Source organism: Polyodon spathula, chromosome 5, assembly GCF_017654505.1.
Source record: "Polyodon spathula isolate WHYD16114869_AA chromosome 5, ASM1765450v1, whole genome shotgun sequence".
Classification (NCBI taxonomy): domain Eukaryota; kingdom Metazoa; phylum Chordata; class Actinopteri; order Acipenseriformes; family Polyodontidae; genus Polyodon; species Polyodon spathula.
The window spans coordinates 66,698,702-66,721,791 of record NC_054538.1 but is presented as its reverse complement, the minus strand read 5'-3'; the positions used below and the strand labels follow the sequence as shown (position 1 = coordinate 66,721,791).

General features: G+C 38.6%; 1 protein-coding gene across 1 annotated transcript in view; it reads left to right on the top strand.

Annotated features, from left to right (window-relative positions):
* Positions 1 to 2,691: 2,691 nt before the first annotated feature.
* The window catches only part of LOC121316191 (MAM domain-containing glycosylphosphatidylinositol anchor protein 1), a 174,657-nt gene continuing 154,258 nt past the window's right edge, over positions 2,692 to 23,090 (top strand). Inside the window, exons 1-2 of the mRNA XM_041251079.1 lie at positions 2,692 to 2,876; positions 4,097 to 4,186. Coding sequence (XP_041107013.1) covers positions 4,120 to 4,186 — 67 coding nt within the window. The 5' untranslated portion in view covers positions 2,692 to 2,876; positions 4,097 to 4,119. The remainder of the gene's footprint in view (positions 2,877 to 4,096; positions 4,187 to 23,090) is intronic.

The following is a 23,090-nucleotide window of genomic DNA, read 5'->3' as shown; positions in this document are numbered from 1 at the left end:
CACAAAACTGTTTTTAACCGTTGAAATCTAAGGTACTAAGAAATGCACTGACATTTTTTTCTTCTGGGGTGATTAAAACAAGTACCAATAATTACAATTCTTGCTTTGTCAAAAGTGATAATCGAACCTACACCTTTTAGGAGTACTGGAACTTTAACGCGCTGCTAGAAAGAAATGTCGTCTGATCATGACAGAATTAACTGGTGATATTTTGATTGTGTATTTAAAGGGGAACTCGTCCAATTCCTCTTGACAGCGTCCTCGACGTAGAGACAGTTGCGTTAAGTGTAGTGTTACACCTGTATCTCCGTTTCAGCACTGGAACAGCTCCCGCGTGTCATCTCAGTCACGTCCGCAGACAAGTCAGGCCTTTTTTTGAATTACAACATAACCAAGGCGTTGCACGCAACAATTAAAATTCTAAAATATAGCAACCGGTTCACACACACACACACACACACACACACACACACACACACACACACACACACACACACACACACACACACACACACACACACACACACACACATACACACACACACACACACACACACACACACACAAACACACACACACACACATACACACACATACACACACACACACACACACACACACACACACACACACACACACACACACACACACACACACACACATACACACACACACACACACACACACACACACACACACACACACACACATACATACACACATATGCATACACACACACGCACACATACACACACATACATACACAAACATACATACACACACGCACACACACACATACAAACACACACACACGCACACATACACACACATACACACATACACATACACACACACACACACACACACACATGCACACACACACATGCACACACACACACATATGTTTATTTAGCATTTCCCGGTATTATTCAGAGTTGATCAAAGTTCTTTCAACTGGTTTAACGGCACATTAAATAAATTGGCTGTTCTATTTAATACTTTATAAATATGTTGCTATATCATAAATAACCTACCAAAATATAAACTATATTTTCTGATATGCCATTAAGCTGGTAAATAAGCAACAATTGCCCATTTATATGCAAACGGTAGGCTATATAACAAAGCATCCGGTCGAACAAGTCTGCAGCTCATTGATTCCACAAGCGGCAACGTTTATATCTGCAGGTTTCTCCTACATAACGCCAGAGAGCTGAAAATATATTGTGTTTTAAAAGGGCACCCAGCGCAGTGGTCGAGACAGGTTACAAATAGCCCCCGTTGATTCTTCAAAGACTGAACATAAACGACAAACTCGGGCAATCTCTATTTATAATGTCCTTTGAAGAAGCATTTCAACAACAGGTTCGATAAAATGATTTAGACCAATTTTATCTATCTATCTATCTGTCTGTCTGTCTGTCTGTCTGTCTGTATCTATCATTTACAAAAATTAACCGCGAACCATAACAATTCGAAGTGTCGAAAAGTGTTAATAAAAACACAGCAATTGTGGAGATAGCTCTTAACTAGATAAAACACAAAACAAAGTGTGTTGTCTGGCAGGAAAGCACAGTTTTAGTGTCATTTTCAGATGAACTAAAACAACGATCTTGGAGCGCAATGGTGCTACATATATCGCCTGGTGTGTGATTGCAGTGACAGGTAGGCTACTACGGGGCGCCTCGACCTTATTCTACGCTGCTCTTCTTAATTTAAGATAGAGAGATGATAAAGAGATAGATGGATGGACCGTGTGCTGAAATCTGACGTCTGGCGGTGAAAACTGGAAATGGAACGAAAATAGAACACAGAGAAGACAGAGAAGCGAGGAGATTGGGAGCTTGTGTTGTTTTTTTCCTTTGCTGCTATGTTATTACCCTGTTTTATGCAATCGTTCCTCTGGGAAACTGCTAACGCGGTGTGTAGTAGGCTGGACCAGTTTGCAGCTTGCGCGGATTTAATTGGCTGCCTTCACTGGAGGAGTTTCAAACAGCGCATAGTACAGAGAAACTGTATTTGAAAAACTGAAGCTCACTCGCACACACGCAGAACTAACTACGTGAAGACGAGATAAGTTCTTTGTAAAGAGAGTAAGTTGGGCGCAGCGAGGATAGACTGGCACCGCAGACTTTCATTATATAGAGGCATGTTTAACTCCCTTCTCATTCCAACTGTTTTAGTATTTCAACCCCTAGCACCTGCAAAATACACATATCAAGACCAAGCAGACCAGGCAGAGACCTTCACACAGGAGGGCCTGCTTTGATTGGCGCTCCGCTAAATGGGTTCAGAAGGGCAGCCGCAGCTGTCCCGTCAACCTCTGGTCGTTTGCAAGGCTTTGGAGATGTATAACTTTCAAGTTGGATTTTAAAAGATAAGTAAACAGAATCATACCGTTAAATAGACGAAAACAAGACATTTGCCAACAGTGCGATTTGGAGTACGTGTCTATATTTGGAAAAAAAAAAAAAAAAGCGGTCGGCCAGTATACCGTGTCATCGTCATGTGTGATTGTCGCAGATTACATTAACAGCCGTCTAAGATAACACCTAATATCAAATCTAGGTTAGTAACCGAGTTGAAGCAATTCTTTGTGGAAAACATTTCGTTCAGAACACTCTTTTGAAGTGCTTTTAGCCTGGCCACTCGGATGTCACACTGTTGAGCTGTGAGGACGTGTCAAAAAAAAAACACAAAACAAAACAAAACAAAAAACAGCGAGGAAAGCAAACATAAGAGTAAAGCGCAGTTAATGCGCTACTGTTCTTCGTTCCCTTAAAGAGGACACACCGGTAGACGAGGACACCTCATCGCGGACTAGGGAGAGACTAAGGATTGCACAGAGGTGTACGCCACCGCATCGCATATTCCAGGTAACCATTGCTTCAAACAAATACAAAACCTATTTTAAATGTTCGATACAGTTAGCTGAACCTATAGGACAGTTATTAGATAATACATTACAGAAACCTAAATTTAAAGAAAATAGCCCACCGATAATTGTTAAAAATAAAATGGTGTTGGTTTCACACAAACCAAGGGAAGTGAAGTTGAAAATGCTCTCTGAAAAAAAACAAACAAAAAAAAACCGTTAAAATTAATTGTGGCAAAACTGTTTCGGTTAAGGGTCGCACAGTCTGTGTAAAAAACAATAAACAACAACTCAATTTGGGCAAAAAAAAAAAAAAACCCAAACACTGCATTGTTCTATATCAGAGATTTAACACAAAACATGTGTTTACATTAATCGAGTGCAGCTACATAGCAGCCCACTTTTTCTAAAACCTCAATACTTTCTGCTAGGAACGATTTTATATGAAAGTAATTAAATGTTGAATGTACGATTCATACTTAGTATTAAAACTAACTATGTAAAATGGTCTAATATTAATTGTTAATATCAAGTACATTTTTGAATTGCATGAAGCTCCGATAGTTTGAAAATTATCTGCGGCGTTTTGATCAAAGCAACATGAAGCAAGTTTAGAAATAATAATAATAATAATAATAATAATAATAATAATAATAATAATAATAATAATAATAATAATAATACCTCTCAAGCAAAGTCCCATAATTATGAAAACCCCGGGATCTCGTTTACCCGCAGAAAGGCATTAGCCCCATGGAACACAGATAGGGGAGGCTGGCAGAGAGCAAGGGGCAATAGGGATAATTAAACAAACAAAAAGAAATATTAAAAACGAATTATTTCAATCCAGGAAATCTCTGGATCCTTGCTGCGCATTCCAGTAATCTGACGGCGATCTGCTCCACGCTATTAAATTATAACCTAGTGATTTGGAGGGAGGCTGCTGTCAGATTAAAATTGAGAAACAATTGTTCAGAATTAATTAGCATGGGGAAAAAAAAATACAATCTGCAGAGACAAGAAGGAAAGGACTAATTTTTTCCCATTATTACATTATAGCAAACTTAGTGATGTAGCCTCTGCCATAACAGCGAGGAGTTCTCTGATCGCTGGTCGCTCGGCTGCCTTCTTACCCCGGCTGCACCCTACTGCGTTTCCCCCGCTCCCTGCTCGGCTGTGGATGTGAATTGAGGCGCTCATTTCTGCTGGTTCTTTTTGCAGGGTATGCGGGATCTGAGCTGAAGATGGAACTTCTGTGGATTTTATTGGCTTCTATCCTCCATCTATACGTCGAAGGGCAAGGAGTTTATGGTAAGACCTATTTAAACACGTAAAATAAAGTGTGTCATATACGTATTCTTTAAAACAATGCTTTTTGCATGAAACAGAAATGTTAGTTTTTTTTTCAGACAATAAACATAATCACTACATTGTTTAGAATCTGCTGAATTAATAATTATTAGTATTCTCTTTCATTCTCAAATATTTAAATGTAGTTATAGCAGCCCTGGGTTTGTGTTCGGTGTTTTGTATCTGTGTAAGCGGGCATGAACACCTACAAAGTACCGGACCAGTCCACCCAGACACCTTGGTAAAAAAAAAAAAAAAAAAAAAAAAAAAAAAAAAAAACTAATTTGTTTTAGTCTGTCATCTATTAATCTATTAATGTATTTACTTATTTTAGTTAATAAAGGTCTCTTTAACTATTCTGAGCAATGAAGTGTTAAATAGTCTATTGTTTCTGGTCAGTCAAACTATTAAAAAAAAGATTTGGTGTATAGTAGGCTCTGATCCCGATTAACTGTCCGCTTTAGAGCGGATTATCCATCCTGGATAAAACTGTAGTATAATAATAATAATAATAATAATAATAATAATAATAATATAATAATAATAATAATAATAATAATAATAATAATGCTTTCGTCTAGAACAAATAACAGTATGGGATCTAGCATAATATCACTATGATATATATATATATATATATATATATATATATATATATATATATATATATATATATATATATATATATATGTGTATGTGTGTGTGTATATATATATATATATATATATATATATATATATATATATATATATATATATATATTCTAGTCTAGCTGCAGTAATTTGTATCACACATCACTGGTTATACTAAACAGGACAGCAGGCATGGTGGGACTGGCTGCTCAGTGACAGACAAACACCAAAGCTGTCCAGTTTATTAAGTAAAGCATTCATGTGCAGAGAATGTATATAGTGACCCTACACATAAGAATATAGTGGTTAGGCACATAATAGATAAGGAGCTCCCACACATAAGAATATGGAAAGCCTACACATACAGTAAAAATACTGTCACCCACACATGAAGATACTGTGACACAACACATAAAAATAAGCTCACCTTGCAAATATTTATTCAACAGTCATGATCTGTTTCATACGCCATATGTTTTAAACAGAGGGGACTATCTATAATTTGCACACAATACAGGAGTCAGGGGTACTCTCAGTGAAACTGTGTGCTTCATAGGTGCTTTCTCTAGAACCCTTATTTTGGAATGGTTCTAAGAACCATTCTGTTATAACAATGGTTTGACGTAACAGGTTCAAAGGGTTCTAAATATAATCATTATGGGATCCGCAATCTCATGCTTCTCATGTTTGAAACCCTCCAAGTTCCATTGGTTCTTATAGAACCTAAACATCTGGCTCAATGAAAAAAGATGGGGAAGGGAATGTTTTTCCGAAATCCTGTGCCTTTGGAATGACACTGTAACATTTAGCATGGCTGTTTAATGTATGATTTTTTAGTGCATACCAGTTTACCTGGCAGATCTCCAGTGCACAGTGGTTTTGCCCTAATGATTAAAACCAACACTAAACGGTGTTTCAAATCTCCGGCTGGTTTTTCAGTGTGGATGGTCCACTTTTCAAACTGCAGCCAAGTACAGTATAATCCCAGTGCATTTACCCACAACTACGAACCTCGACCGTGAAATTCCCTACCTACGGATGTCAGTGACTTAAGACTCCTTTTATAAATATAAATCTTTTTTGTTTGCCAGTGTTTACCATTAATCAGTACCTTGTGCCTGGAAGTGATTCTGTCGCATTGTTTTGTCCTTAATTGTGCTGTATTGTCACTTTCCTGGAACATACTGGTAGTGGCTATTAAAGATAGGGCTTGGGTTACGGCTAGGGTTGCAGTAATAAAAGATATGCTTAGCACTTTTGGACCATCAGCAAGGTTTATTGTTGCACAGCCAATACAAACTCACTTTCTTCAGCTTCTGCTATAGTGTCATACAGGGCTAGTACTTTCTCAATTCCATCATTCTCACTCACACTCTGCTTTAATACTAATTCTGATACAATGGAATACAAAGCTGCTATTCTCTCCACTGCTTGACCCTCTCTCGCTGCCTCTGCTCTATCTGCCTATGGGATAATCCAACTGCTATTCACTCCATACTCACTGTACCAGCCTCTCTTCTCTAACACTCTCTGATATTGTGTAATAGAAGTCTGCTATTCTTCACACTCCTCCATCCTAGCTCTCTGCACTAATACTGCCTCTGATGCAAAGCTACACCAAAGCTGTATAAAATCCTATTAACCTTCAGCCTACTGAAAACCAATGCTTTGCAGCTTTTTGGGTTAAACAATCCCTTCGTAGGAAGTATTGCTGCAGGCTGTGTAGGCAATAATTTTCTGAATTGAAATCGTGCTCCTTCTAGTCTGACCGCCGGTGTTACGTTAACACAGCAGCCAGGATTATCGCAATACCTCGGGTAATCCAGTTTGAGATCAAGGCTTCTAGCTGGCAACTTTATCTGATGGTTTGTTTCTTTTTTCAGTGTGTTTGTAACAAATGTAGAGGCAGCATTTTATAAAATGTATTTTGGGTGCATGTGCACTGGATTCTCACAAGTGAAGAAGAAATTGGGAATGTCTGTACTTGGCTAGGACCTGCAAATTACAGTAGGAGTAGCAGTACATGACTAGCAGTGCTGCACTGTTTTACAGGGCGCTGGTGGCTCATGTAACAAAGCTATCTGACCATACACACTAAAGACTAAGTTCTTACTCACTGCACTTGTTTTTTTTAACCAGGCCTGGTTATAGAGGACACCTATTTTATTATTGTTAAGTTCATGCCTAATGCTGGAGTGCAGTTTTAATTGAATTTGAAGGAGTTTTTTCTGAAGTAACTGCCATTGCGCTTTAACTTACATTATTTCATAATCTTTTTCTAACCGTTGAAACTTGGAAATGATATGATTTTATACGATTTTGCTGCGTTGTTAATGTAGTGAAACTGGGGGGAATAGGTTTCCTGTAGAAGCTCTTAGGTTCTTAGCTGTCTACACAAGGGTCGGTTTACACAGTCGATGATGTCACTTTGGGACTTTGTTATCTGATCTTGAAAAACTGAGAAAGGAAAAAAAAACAATCTGAAGTGTTTTTTGTGTGCTCTGAGGAGAAGGATCATCCCCTCCCTGGTACAGAGTCAAGGGCAGAACAAAAGGAAAGTTAGGAGAAATCAATTATATCAGCCACAGGAATGGCGTCTCAGGTACCAGCCAAGCATTGCAGTCTGCAGGAGTGTAGGGGACAAAAACATCAACCAGGACAGCAGTGCTAAAGGTCTTTATACTGCTAGACAGTAAATGCAATTTTATTACAAACTGGACTTATTTTAAAAGCATGCAGTCTGTCTGTGTTGGGGTGGCACAGTCCAATCTTACCTTTGAATCTCAACTCTCACTTTATACTGTTACAACTGCAGGGTTCTACTGTTATACCCTTAGCCTTGGTGCTTTCTCTAGGTAGTATTTGGCTCCTCATATTAAACGTTGATGCCTAAAAATCGTTTTGTTTTAGCTGTGCTAAATGCTCAGTGATTCCTTATACGGTAATTACTATAGATTAGTGTTTAGAAGCTTAATAACATACACATATACATACTACCAGGTTGGGGTGGTAGGTTTGTCTTTGTTGCATTTCTGTCAGCCAAAACAACAGCAAAAAATGGTTTGTTATATACAGCATTGACTAGGTGCCATGTCATGTGAATCCTTTAACCATTCCTGAGCATTTGTAAACACCACATATCCTTCTAAGGCATAGCCATTCAGGCATCAAATGGGTTTCATTGAAGTCTTCACTGCTCCATACTGCTGCGAGATGTTTCTGCAGACAGTTCTGAAGCAGGTTCCTTCCTGTGCTGATGATCAGCAGCTATCAGTGGAGCACTTGAAGAAACCTGTTGCATCTCTGTTTAATAATTAATAGCAGCCAATGAATCCACAGAGAAGCAGGCTGAGATTGATGCTGACAGTGAGCAGAGACAAGAGTGTGGTATCAGGGGATACAGGCATGGTGTAAACTCATTTTTTTGGACTCCCAAAGGGAATCTGCTTGTTTTATGAAACTGTGAAGCACAGTGAACCTCTTGAGTTATTTGGTTTCCTAAGGTATTGCTTTTTCTTTTACTTGGTTTGGGGAAGGCAAAGGTTCCTCTGGAAATATCCGCTGCCTGGTATATTTATAAGAAATATGTTTGTGTCACTGCTAAAGGGCAGGACCTCATTAACCTCTTAGCTACCAAGTCGATGCTATAAAACAGTTTTCTTTAGCAGCTATATAAGTAGACACTCTGCAGGGATGATAGTTTCAAATGTTGTTTTGCCTTGATGTCCATTAGACAAGTTTACCACAGTAATTTTGCACAGTATTTTTTGCAGTTGTTCCACCTTTTTCCCATGGTTATACTATTATGTACCATAGTTTACCATAGTTTGCCATGTTTAAAAAAATATATATGATTTACCAAACCTATCTGGACTTTACTATGCTAACCTATGATTTACCTTGTTCTTGCTATGCCTTACAGCACTTTGTTTTTACTGTGGGAAACTATTGGATACAAGGTGATATATTCTGATGAGTCATAAATCTGAATGAAAGAAAGAAAGGGTCTGTCAACAAAGAAATTCACAAGGCCCCCTGAGAGCCAGCTTCCCGGTGGGGATCATGACAACAGCAGCGGCTGTATAATAATAAGAGCACCATGTACAATGAGAAGCACAGAGCTATTTCCAGCCTGCACAGTTATAAGAAACCCAAGAAAACGCTGAATAAATACTGGAAAAGTAATGCATGTGGCATGCAGGTGCCATGAATATATCGCCTCTTCTTGCAGAATGGATTCAGTAGGAAGTCATGCGTTAGTTCATGCATAATTCTGTTTGCATTACTGACAATTATTAGAGACGCATTGTCTGGTGTTGCCAGCTCTACCAAGTAGAGCCCACCAGCAGGTAGAGGGAGGCTGGCTATCTTGTCAAGGCTCTTTGATTGACTTCATTTGAAATCTGATGTGGGCCTGGAAAAACAAAATCCTCTTAATGTGGTTGTAAAGGTACAGTTACCGAGGGATTGTGGTAGCGCAAAAAGCAAATTTGAGTCTGACGCTCAGTGATAAAGCGCAGTCTGTATTTTGTCTAGAGCTTCTAGTTTTTGTTTTTTATTTTCCATCTCTGTCCCTCCTTTTAAACCTTAATTAATAGTTGTTAAGCAACAACTTCCTTTGGTAATTAATGTTTGATTAAGAAAGCGAATCAGCTCAAAATATGTTTAAAGGGACATCACGTGATCAAAAATAAAACACGAAAACTAGAAGCCCTAATTATGTAGATGGTGCAGACAAAAGAACACAGAGCTCTGGAACAAAATAAAAAGAACTAAACAGAACAGGATACAGGATAACAAGCTATCCTTAGCCATATTCTGAGGACATCTAACCTCACTTTGCTCTCTCTCTCTCTCTCTCTCTCTCTCTCTCTCTCTCTCTCTCTCTCTAGTATGGCAGAACACAGCCTTTATATAGCTTGATCCTTGATAGTTCTGCCTCTGGGCTAAACTAACATGAAGGATTAACAAAGACATTCCCCAAATAAGATGCATATTAAAACACGGTACACCGTGTTTTACCTTTAAATCAGGGTGCAACCAGTAGGTTTTAATCCCCTGGTTTTCTTTTAAATGTTTCATTTTGAAAGGCATGTATCAGCCTATCCAAGTAAAACATTAGAAAAAATCCCCCCCCCACATTGAAATCAATGGTGCACGATCATGAGGCTCAATACACGCACTAATTCATGCTTGCACCCCCAATCTAGCTTCGGCTAATGACTGCTGCAATGCTTTCTCCCAGTAAGTTTCAGTTTTATTTTGCCTATTTTACTGGCCCATTTCCAAACCAGACACCCACATTCCCATCTGAATACAGGTTAGTACATACGTTATAAAACTTGTACAGGTTTACAGGCAATTCATATTTCAAACAATATGGATCATTTAGTGATGGGTAATCCACTCCACCACTCTGGTACTTCTGTTTATTTCAGTAATTTGGGGGCCCTAATTCCTCGGATTTGGGGGGGGGGAATTAGAGGAGCAATAATCTCTGGCCTTTGATGGGAAGTTTGTCTGCATCCTGGTGGCTCCCAACCCCCAAATAAAATAGATAAAATATTTATTATAAATCATGAAGCCCCTTCGAAAACAAAACTCCAGATTGCAGAACATTCCAGCACATCTTATTTTGCCGTTAGTTTTTGTCTCGTGCAATGTATACTACCAACTGACGAAAGGTGATGGGCAGCAGACTATGGGGCTGATGTAAGGATACATGCAACGTGATCTGTGGCTGCAAAACACCCATATTATGGCCAAAATTGGTGTTTGGGAGGCGCAAACCGTGTTTAGCGGCTGTAAAGTGGGACTTTAGAGGCCACTAAAAATGCAGTGTTTGTAGAAATGCAGTGTTTGTAAAGAATGGTTTTCACCTGACGTTCTGCACCAGCTATCAAATGAGCACTTTGCTGTCATTAATGATACTGAAATGTCATAATGTCATTTGCTGTCATAAATGATACTGAAATGTATTCAAATGAAGAAAAGAGCATGGAATTGGTCAGAAATTTGTAATACTAAGTGGGTGCAAACATTATAATAAGATGTAAGGATTTTGCCTTATACTTGGGCAATTGCTGACCCTCCAAAAACTTTGCACCTCTTCTTACAAGGTGCAAACCACATGCCTTCAGAGACCTGTCATTGGCCTCAGGGTGGCTGCTAAGGTACACTTCCTGATGCAGCGACGCTTGGCTCTTGTTGAGGACGGGCAGAAAAACCTTCAGAGGAGAAGGGCAAGATGGATAAGACCCCGTACATTCAAACCCAGGATCACTTTGTTTAGAATGCCAGAGGATGCGCATTATCATCTCACTCCACAGGTCATCCTAGACCTAATAGCTGAATTTCACCATTTCATCACCTGGTTGACTATCTTCCTGGTAACACCGACAACATTGACTTTCTACACTGTAGAGGATCATATGACCTCTTTGGTAGAATCACTAATGTTGGCTGGCTTTTCCAAATAACTAAATTCCATGCTGAGTGACCTCAGCCATAAGGACTCTCAGCTCCTCTTCAGAAAACTTTTCTGTTCTTTTCTGTGCGCTAAGAGGACTTTGCTCGTTTGATTTTTGCGCTCCACAAATCTACAGCGCCTACTGCTTTCTGTACTCCTAGCTCCCCTCACCTCCGGGCTTTAAGTGCAGCCGCTAAATAGCCCGATGCACAGGCGATGCTGATTACGACCCTCATTATCATGATTACAGCTCATTATTTGTGCGTTAAGTAATTTGCATTGCTGTTAAGCTTACATAGGCCGCAGTGCAAAGTAATTGCCTGACCTCTAGACAATAAGAATTTTGCAGCATCAATTCTTTGCACTACGCCTATCCTTACATCAACCCATATATCTGCTATTCCTAGCAGTTTAATGATGTTAGTTCCTCACAATGAAAGCCTAACATGATGTAGTGAATGTATGGAGTTGATTGTGCATGCTACGTTGGATCCTAGCTTCCAAGCCTGAAGATAGAGGCAGCTTGCAAATTAACACGAAAAGGAAAATAATTAGGCAATAAATACAACAATTAGGAGAGTGATATTTACCCTCTGTTTCAAATTGTGACATTGCTTCTGCACTCACTTTCCTGTGACAGTCACTATGCAAGAACATTACTAATCAAATCAATTACACATTGTGCTCCTTTTATAGAATAGACATGCATGGTTGAACAAAAGACTTTGACAGATACAAATTGTTATAATATATAGTAGACCCTGGTATTGATGTGATACAGCCATCTGACATGTATTTGTACTTTATCAGATGGAAAATATTTGATATTATTATTATTATTATTATTATTATTATTATTATTATTATTATTATTATTATCACAGTTGTGAATTATGCAGAGCAACACAACATGTATGTAGTTGTTTCACTTTTAATTTGCTTGCTGTATTTGTGAAGTAAAGCTTAGTAAAACTCTGATTGCGATTGTGATTACCGGATTTATCTCTGATTTCACTGTAATCCGAGTAGACTTATGTTCCATTTGACTTACGCCCAACAGTGCTTTGGCCAACCTGGTTTTGGGACGTGTTGACAAAAAATCCAGATTATCTATACTTTGTAATTATTTAACTATACATAGTAAAAATGTAACATACAATGTTCTATGTGTTACCCCCATTATGTACGTACAGAAAGACTTGCCAGGAAAATGATTCTCTGTCAAGAAACCAAACATACTTTCCTGAGTAGTCAGTAACCTGACCTCATTTAGTATCCATCTGTGATGAAACCGTTTCGTAAATCACCATAACAGGAAACAGCAGTGTAGTTTTATTGCCAGAATCTATACTGTACATATGAACTGATTCATAATACTTGACAATAAGAAACATAAGAAACATTAAAAAGTGTATGAACAATTCGGCCCATCAGTGCTTGTCTGGTTCCTAGTATCTGATTGATCCCAACGATTCAGCATCAACAGTGTGGCTCGGTAACCCATTCTGTACTCTCACCACTCTCTGTGAGGGTGTGGAATGGGTTACTGAAGTTAGCTCACCACTCTCTGTGAGGGTGTGGAATGGGTTATCAAGCTCTTCATTACCTGAGGGTGTGAAATAGGCTATCAAGCTCTTCATATATGAGAAGGTCTTGAATGGGTTGTCTATAGTAGTTCATAATTATTTAGTTTGGGCGAAAGGGCCAACTGCCTGGAATTTGTGAAATTCCAATGACTCATTAGTAAAACTGAACTAGTAACTAATGCAGGTGTTTGAACTAGTTTAATCAGTTTTACTCTTCTGATGTATTTCTGTATTTTCCAGTGATATATATATATATATATATATATATATATATATATATATATATATATATATATATATATATATATATATATATATATATATATATATACTGTATATATATAGTTTTATTAGCAGATCTATCCCAGTGCTGTATATGGGGTATCAGTCTCAAAGGTTTTATTAGAATTAAAGCTGCTATGACATTCCACTCCAGTGGGATGCCCCTTTTCCTCTCTGGTCTGTGTTATCCTAACAATGGCTTGGCTTCCTGCCATGGCATTGCCTCTTTCATTCCACTATTGAAAACCACGGCACCTCATACAGTGTGGCAGGCTGCTGGCTCCCAAGGACAGAGTTGTCATGCAGGTGGAGTGCGCTGCTGCTTGGTAAATCGTAATTAGTTTAACATTTTGTCAAACTCTTACATCTGCTCTTTGTGTTGCCACTTCATCAATGGGAAAGGGTAATCTGGCTGATTGCTGGATTTCCTTATCCAATGGCGGTGTTGGCCGCTGTGGGATGTGCTCTGAATCCAGGCTCTGCAAGTGAGGGGAGAGCTGTATTGATGTTAGGATACGCGCTGCAGAGTCTAGATAGGCCAGGGACTAGAGTTTACCAGCTTGTAATGGTGGTCAGGCTGGTTTGATGTTAATCCAGATGGGAAGGCAGCATTTTAGAGCCCTGACAAAGAATACAAGCACATTTATTTTAGTAGTCTAGTTCCACAGTTCCATTCTATAACACAGAGTTGGGTACTTCTATAATGGATCCCACTAGCTGTTCCACGTTACTCTGGATACATCCGAGTCTACTTAGCTCTCCACCCTGCTCACTACTGAGAAATATACAACTGAGGATGTAGTGCAAATTAACTATATTCAGTATTTTAAAGGTACAGGAACCAATTATGAAAGGATCATTGCAAGCTCTACCCTGTCTGTTCTGTTCTGTAGTGACTGCAGAGCCAACACAGACACACACACACAGACAGACACACACACGCACAGACACACACACACAGACACACAGACACACACACACACACACACACAACACAGACAGACAGACAGACACACACACACACATACTGTTTTTATATATTTGTGAGGACATTGCGTTCACTTAAATTCTATCTTATGTTTCCTGTCTCTTGTGAAAGTAGAGAGAAACAAAACCATTTTTTGTTTTTATTAAACCGTAATTGTTTGCCTCAATGTCCTTGTTATTATAGCAAAGGTAGTTCACATACCGTGTGTACAGCTCTCTGAACTGAGAAATATCTGTATTCCCCTGTGAAGACGATAACCAGTTCCATGAGGTTCATGTGGGACAAAACATTTAAAATGACTTTCATTTGTATTGCATCAGATAAAGAACTATTTAATTTTATAATTAGCTTCAGCTGTCTAATATTTTTATTTAACACGGTAAAGGCTTCCAATGAGCAGAAGTTTGCATGAGTTGTTTTTTGTTGTTTTTGTTTTTATGAGTACACCACTCTATAGACAGGCAGAGCTATAGATGGGTTAAGTTAACAAAATGGCAAGATGATGAATATATATATAGTTACCCCTGATAAAAACCAAATCAGATTAATAGAAAAACAGTGGAAAGAAAACACCTAGATATCATTAAACAACTTAAACTACCATGGAAGTATCCTCGGATAGTTTAAATGAGCTTTCTTAGAGGGAGGAGTGAAACAATCAAGACATTTCCATTTCCAATCAGCAGTAATTTCCACGCTCAGGCACAGCGCTGCAGCAGTACTGCGTGAAGGAAGGTTCTGCATTGTAAACAGTATTGGGGGGGAGGCAAGGTAGGTCTTGCAGACTTGAAACTAAAATAGCAGACACAACATTTCCACGCTCTCCTCATCACGGAAAGCAGCCCACCACTTCTATGTTAAAAGACCAACCAGGAAGCAACAGGTGTTATGAGTAGTGACGTACCATCCGTTAGGAAACTTAACCAAATGCATAGCAAAGTGTAATAAAGCATAGTGAACGCATCATAGACATATACTAGATCCGCACACTGAACACTATTAACCCTTAGCTGTCCATTTATTCAGTGCTTGTCAGGCGCGTCAGATCCAATTTATTTTCACACGCGCTGTTTATTTTACATGCGCTGTTTAAAATATATTTTTTCACAGTAAAACAGGTTTAAAAGGTACTGCATAGCAAAGGACACTCATCACTACATCTCCAGCCAAGCCCCACTCCTTCTTCGCTGTATTTTTCCTCAGTGCTAACAGAAGAAGAACACCCATGTATTATACCATATATTATTAGATTATATAACATGGGAAAACCACAAAATAGAGGTGCAAATTTACGTGGTAAACCTTTGTAAGGGATTTTCTGGATTCTGTCTGGAGAGACGCTCATAATGTAGTGTAGTTTTTTCAGTACTGTTGCACTGTATTTACCATTTTCTAATATATTCCACATGCATTTCTCAAACAACTGTGAGTGTGATGATGGCGCTCTATGAATTAATGATGTGAATTTAACATTATTTTGTATCATTTTGTTGTGTGTGTGTTATTTTTTAAATATGTATTTTGTTTGTAATATTTCTGTGAAGATAGCAGGTAGCCCATGCTGTGAACATGGTATCAATCTAGAGGCTGTTTCAGAGGAATGTGATAGCTCCCTGATGAAAACCATCACAGGATAAAACATTATTCTTTGCTATTTGTGCTGTACTGCAAACTCAGTAGCAAAAAAATGTTTAGACAATGTGAAGCTAATGATAATAATGAAACAACAATGCGTACATATCGGGTGTAAACAGACATTATCAACTTCAAAAGAGAAGCTCTGGGAAGGTAATGCAGCACCAGTTCAACTCTGCAGTGATACATCCTATTTTTTATATTTCTTCTTCAGTTTCAATAAATAACAAATGTAATGTTAGGGTTCAGATGTGGTGAAGAAATAACTCTTATATCAATAATTCAGCGGGAGGCGGACAGATTCCAATCTTACTGTTTTATTACTGCAGCCCACATGTTGCACAACTTCTCAACTCACCTCACTTCCTGGTTATTGAATACAAGACCCTTCAATAACTTTATACAAACAATTAGAAGGCAAACACTATTGCAAAGCAAGCTTAATGCTACCAGCAGAGTTTAACCAATTGCCTTATTAGCCTTTAACAGCAAGTATGTTTAATGTATTATTATTATTTTATACATTTTAACACTGATCTTTTATTAATTTTGAATATTTTAAATCAGTGATCCTCAATGCTGGCACTCGAGATCAAATCCAGTCCAGGTTCTTACTCCAAGCACGTTCTAATTGTAATGATTCACGACTCAAGTTTGGAGTAAGTCAATTAGTTTATTGTTCTCTTCCCACCTAACGTAAAGTCCTTCTCTTTACGAGACCTTTATCATTACGACATATCAATATATCTTTCCTCTTTTTTTTTATATATGAACAACAGGAACAACATCTCTAGTGGAAAATAAAGTCTCTTCTCCTGAATATATGGGCAGTGATCCTCCTACATCCATGAAAAGGGAACATAAAATGCCCCCCTTTTCCCCTTTTTTATGTATTTATTTTTGTTTTTATTTTAAATTTCCTCAGTCAGACGCAAGGGTGGTCAAATTGTTCTGTGTGAGGAACAATGCAAGGGCTCATCACTGACACCAGCAAGCTTTTTCCAAGCAGTAGATGACACCATAGATGAAATTGAAGAATCCAGTACAGGGTGATCCAGAGACGAAGCAGAATCCTTGTTTCTGTTGCTGTTATCCTGCTCATTTACTTGCTGTATTGGCTCTTTGTGTTCACTGTCCATCTCAGGTGCTGCTTAAAATGTTTCTCTTGTTTTTAGAAGGTGGCGACAATTGCGTCTCAGAGTTTGACCTCTTTCGGTCTCCACCAGAAAAGAACGTGGGGCTACGGGTACCAATACCACATCTTTGTTATAACACATCTTGTTCTGTGAAGTAAATTTAACCCTTGCCTTGGTCTGTGGAGTTCCTGTGGCTCTGGGAAGCCTCGTCTTTATCTTGTTCATGAGCAGCTCTGCTGGAGACAAGCAACATTCCAGTGGCGCTGTTGTCTAAGCCAATAGGGCTAAATTAGAATCCTCTCCTGTTTCAATGGGTTTCTTGAACAACCTCTTTACAATTTTAACCTCTACTTTGGCCTGCCCATTAAATTGTGGGAAGTGCAGACTTGAAGTGGTGTGAGAAAACTTATACTCCGCTGCAAACCTAGTAAACTCTAAACTGCTGAACTGTGGACCATTGTCACTCACCACAACAAGAGGGACAAACTTTGTGTGTCCAATCACTGTGCTGGAGTTAGGGTTTGAAAAGAGTTGTACTTTGTGCTTTCTGGGCAAGCACCCCACACCTGTAAAAACATCCATGTATTGCTTCACAGTGCATTTTTGTTCCTGTGCCTTGTGGATGCTGTAAATTCTCTTAATTAAGCCCAGCTTTTCACAGGTTGCAAGACCTAGAATCATCTGAGTGTCCAACGTAACAACAATGAAGTAAACGCTTACTTTACGCCCCTTCCACTCAACTTTAGCAAGTCAGGTTCACACTGATGGAATGTCTCTTCTGTTGTATGCGTGCAGAGCAACATGTTATTTATTTATTTATTTATTTTTTAATTTTGCCTTTTTTGTCAAGGCATTGAATTCTTTCACAGGAATGATGTTCACTTGTGCTTCTGTGTCCAGCTTCAAAGCAATTAGACAGTTATTAATTTTCAACACAGTAACCAAGTCCTTCTTGCTATCCTCAATCTTGCCAATAGCACCCACAAAGAACTCACGTTCCTGTTCATCGCTGCTACCTCTGAGTTCCGATCCTTTATTCACAGTATGCACTTTGCACTCTGTACTATGATCTGCACATTTTTGCAAACTGATCTGAATGGCTACAGCTATTAGAGACTTTTCCTTGAGCTGGGCATTTACTATTAATGTACACATAAAATCCACAACTGTCACATTTATCTCTTTTTCTCTGGTTTTCTTTTATTCTGTCATTCTGTGTAGTTTCATTTTTGTTCCTGTATGCTTCCTAACCTTCTTGCTCACTGTTTGCATGTCTGCATCTTTACTGTCGAGGCTTTTTAAACGTCTCTTTCCAAATTTATGTCAGTCTCACGTAATAAAAGTTCTCTCACTTTCTTTTCTTGTACTCCCATCACTAGCTGGTCTCTGATCAATTAGTCAGTTATATCCCTGAAATTACATGACTGGCTCTTTAACTTCAAGTCTGTGACAAATTGCTCAATTGATTCCTGCTCTTTTTTCATATGACAGAAAAACTCAAACTTCTCATAGGTTTTGTTGCATTGGGGGCATGCGGTAATCTTCAAACTTTTTCAACATGTCATTGTAGTTGCCTTTTTCTTCCTCCGTGAGTTTGAAAGTGTTGTAAACTTCCGGTCCCAGTTCTCACTGACAATACCACTAAGGCATAACTCTGGTTTTATCTGCTCCATTGTCGTGTTTATTCTTTTTAATTGTTTTATTCACTTCTGGTACCATGTAGTGATTCACGACTCAAGTCTAGAGCAAGTCAATTAGTTTATTGTTCTCTTCACGCCTAACGTAAAACAGTCCTTCTCTTTACGACACCTTTATCATTACGACATAATCAATACACTAATGTAGTTAATTGAAGCTGCTAAGAGGCAATTAAGTAATTTAGGACCTGATTGGAATAAAGACCAGGACTGGAATGGATCGCGAGGGCCAGAGTTGAGTACCGCCGTTTTAAATGAATTATTAATTTGTTATCCTAACTTTGAAATAATTACCGGTCCTGAATATATTGGTCCTAAACAATAATAATAATAAAAAATCTTACAGAACTAGTCAATAAATAGGCAGCTCCTTAGCGGTTGTGCCATGTCCTGTTAGAATGAGGTTGATCTGTAGACCCCTTTTAAATGTTTGACATGGTAAACTTATTATTTTGCTGCTTCCCCTTACTTATGCTATTTATTTACCATGGTCAGGTTTACCAAACTGTGCTGTATCATGCTTTCACTAGACTCTACTCACTGATATATTTTTTTTGTTGCATTTATTGCCACTATGTAATTTAAACAAATGTCATTTTCAAGTCTTGTTTCAGGTGAATTTAAACAAAAAACTATTTACCAGGTTGAATTTCTGGTGAATACAAATACCTATGTTTGTATGATCAAGTTCACAGAAATGTGATTTAGTTTGCTGTAATAATTTATGATGCAAAGATGTAGATTTTATTCACCACAGAACTTTCTTGATTTGGTTTGTTTTTCATTACTGTACTGTATTACACTACTTTGTGTTGTGGTGCCTGATTCTTTTGTGTGTTTGAGCTTTTTGCCAGCACAGCATGGCATTGGCATAATTTAGCAAAAGCTAATTTGTTTAAAAGTTATTAAATATTGCTGTAGTTTATGGTGTATTTCACTAATCCTGCTTATATTTATACCCTGAAGATTGCTGTAACCATGCTGTAGCAGGGCAATTGCCCTGCACAATGGGGAATTAGTGTTGGTGTAAGTTGTATGTGGAAATGGGTTTGTGTATCTTTTTAGAGTTAATAAGAGTTTAAATGATTGTTTACAGATGGGTTCTCGATTGAGACTTGCTGCCTACTAGGCTTGGTTGAGGGGAAGGCAGCAGGTGATTGGCTGAATTGTCCTCAATCACTAGGAGGGCAGGTCTTGACCGAGTGTCCGTCAGCTTAAAAACATCTAGAACATAAGAACATAAGAAAGTTTACAAACGAGAGGAGGCCATTCGGCCCATCTTGCTCGTTTGGTTGTTAGTAGCTTATTGATCCCAGAATCTCATCAAGCAGCTTCTTGAAGGATCCCAGGGTGTCAGCTTCAACAACATTACTGGGGAGTTGATTCCAGACCCTCACAATTCTCTGTGTAAAAAAGTGTCTCCTATTTTCTGTTCTGAATGCCCCTTTTTCTAAACTCCATTTGTGACCCCTGGTCCTTGTTTCTTTTTTCAGGCTGAAAAAGTCCCTTGGGTCGACACTGTCAATACCTTTTAGAATTTTGAATGCTTGAATTAGGTCGCCACGTAGTCTTCTTTGTTCAAGACTGAACAGATTCAATTCTTTTAGCCTGTCTGCATATGACATGCCTTTTAAGCCCGGAATAATTCTGGTCGCTCTTCTTTGCACTCTTTCTAGAGCAGCAATATCTTTTTTATAGCGAGGTGACCAGAACTGAACACAATATTCAAGATGAGGTCTTACTAGTGCATTGTACAGTTTTAACATTACTTCCCTTGATTTAAATTCAACACTTTTCACAATGTATCCGAGCATCTTGTTAGCCTTTTTTATAGCTTCCCCACATTGTCTAGATGAAGACATTTCTGAGTCAACAAAAACTCCTAGGTCTTTTTCATAGATTCCTTCTCCAATTTCAATATCTCCCATATGATATTTATAATGTACATTTTTATTTCCTGCGTGCAGTACCTTACACTTTTCATCTGGTGGAGATGGCTCGGGGAGATTGCAATGCCATGCTACCGTCCTGCAATAACGACAGCTATGCAACCCTGACACTGCAAGCGGTGCTTGTGAAGGCAATGCCCAGCCATACTGGCTCATAAGTAGGTTAGTTTAGGGGATAGTGATCCCATGTAATGTATATTGAGGGTTACGTAGTGTAGCCGGCCTGGAGCGGGATGCCTCGTTTATAGGGCTAGTGCTCGCCCTGTGTAGCACCTTTTAGTTGTAGTTTTTGTACTGTGTTTTATTTTGCTGCTTTTAGAACAGCTTGATGTATGTGTCCTCTGTGTGTTACCATGGCTGGTAACATCACATGACCACCTTTTGCTGATGTTTTCAACTCCTCCTCCATGGTCTCTCTGTTATGCATAATCAGCAGCTACCCACACACGTGACACAAGCACCCTGTCACACATGCATTTATATTTTCAGGACAATTTGGGAAAGGTGGGTTCAGCCTTTTGTAAGGCTGGTTAAATTTATATAGCTGCCTTCTCTCTCTTTATCTTTTCTTTGCTTTCCTCTCTCTCTTTGCACTTTCTTCACGCTCTTCCTCCCCCGTTCCTCTCACATCTATCTTTTCTTTCTTGGCCTCATCTCTCGCTGTCATTATAAAACAAGCCAGATAAACTCTCCTTTTCTATTATTGTATTTCCAGTTATAAATATTTATTACACATCCAGCAGATGTATCACTGCTCTCTCTCTCTCTCTCTCTCTCTCTCTCTCTCTCTCTCTCTCTCTCTCAGACAGTTGCCTTTGCTGTGTCAAGACGCATTTGCTATTATTTATATATTTTTTTATTTATTTATAAACACTTTCAACTTTCTTCTAGTCAATTTTTTTTTTTATCCGATAACCAGCGGATAGATCAAATCCCAGTGACACTCACCATCTTTACATCCATTTATATCTGGGTGCAAGTGGAGGGATTTCTCTCTTCCTCCCTCTTGGTAATAAATGCACCCCCACCTGTCTCCAAGGAGGTTAGAGACGCCAGCTCACTTGTGTGCTGCTGGAATGTGATACCTGCACTTCAATTTACATCAATTTACATCATAAGTAATCACAGTGATGACCTGACTATGAACGCTTTTCTCAAGTGCGCTGTATATATTTAGTGTTACCAGTAATCATGTTTATCAATGAATATTTCTCCTGGCAGCCAGCCTGATACACACAATGACAAATGACAAGTATCAAAAGCCATACATCAATGTCAGTACCACTGTGAGACTGTGACCTGGTCAGATCTTAGGAGCTAAGCAGCTAGGCCAGGCCTAGTCAAAACTTCATGGATCACAATCTGCTCAGATCTAAGAAACATAAAGTATGTGCAGGGTCTGGATGAGTTAGTACTTCATGGATTTGCATGACCTGGTTATATTTGAGAAAGCTAAAGAAGGTGAAGTCTGATACTTGGATAGGAATCTTGAGGAGCTGAGCAGCGGGGTCCGGTCAGGTTCATATCTGATATGAATCTAAGCATCAAGTTTAACATTGGTCTTCTGAGACAAAAGCATGCAGGTTACAACAAGTGACCATGAGAGGAAGCCTTTCATGATTATTTAGATTACTTTCACTTTTTCATTGAAGTGTGTAATCATAAATGAACCCATTGTGAATTTAAATCATCTGTTGCTTTGCTGTTGTCGTTGTTGATGTTGTTGTTAGGAGCATGCACAAATGTACTGCACAAAAAAAAAAAAAAATAGACTTTGTGATCCGGTCAGTGTGGCATGTCTTATTCTCCATGTGATGGATTTATTTTTAAATTTATTTTACGTTCCCAAGACGCCTAGACGCCCTCCCTACAGTGCTTATAAGTCCCGCCCCCCCCCAAATGTTAAACATATTGTTCAGAGTCCTGTACCCTAGCTTCACCATAAATAACCTGGTGGCGTTCAGCTTTAATCAAGTTTCCATCTGGTCTTTTTGTTTCATTATCTAAACTCTGTATTTATTGATTCAATTATGTACACACTGATGTTTAATAATTAAAATTAGTTAAAGGGAGGTCTTTAATTATTCAGAAGCTCTTCTCATGTAATTAATTGTATGGAAATGTGTGACAGAGGTGGTGTCTGCCTCGCGTCCGCCGCACTGCCCTGGCTATCTGCACCTGTTTCTCTTCTGATCTAAGGTGAGGATCAAACAGCACGCATGTATATCAGAACTATATGCTATCAAACACTACAAGAAAGAAAGACGACGAGGGAGCAACAATCAATCACACAACTAATAATCATTCAGAATTAACAAAATAACTCCACTGTACATGAAGATGTTCCCAGCTAAGATATCACTAAATCTACAAAATAAATTAATCTTTTCCTTACCTTCTCAATTTTGTTATTTTCATTTTCCACCTTCTGTAACTAGTGCCATTCACACCTGTGCAATGGTCCTTTCTAATACAAAACCAGCACACACAG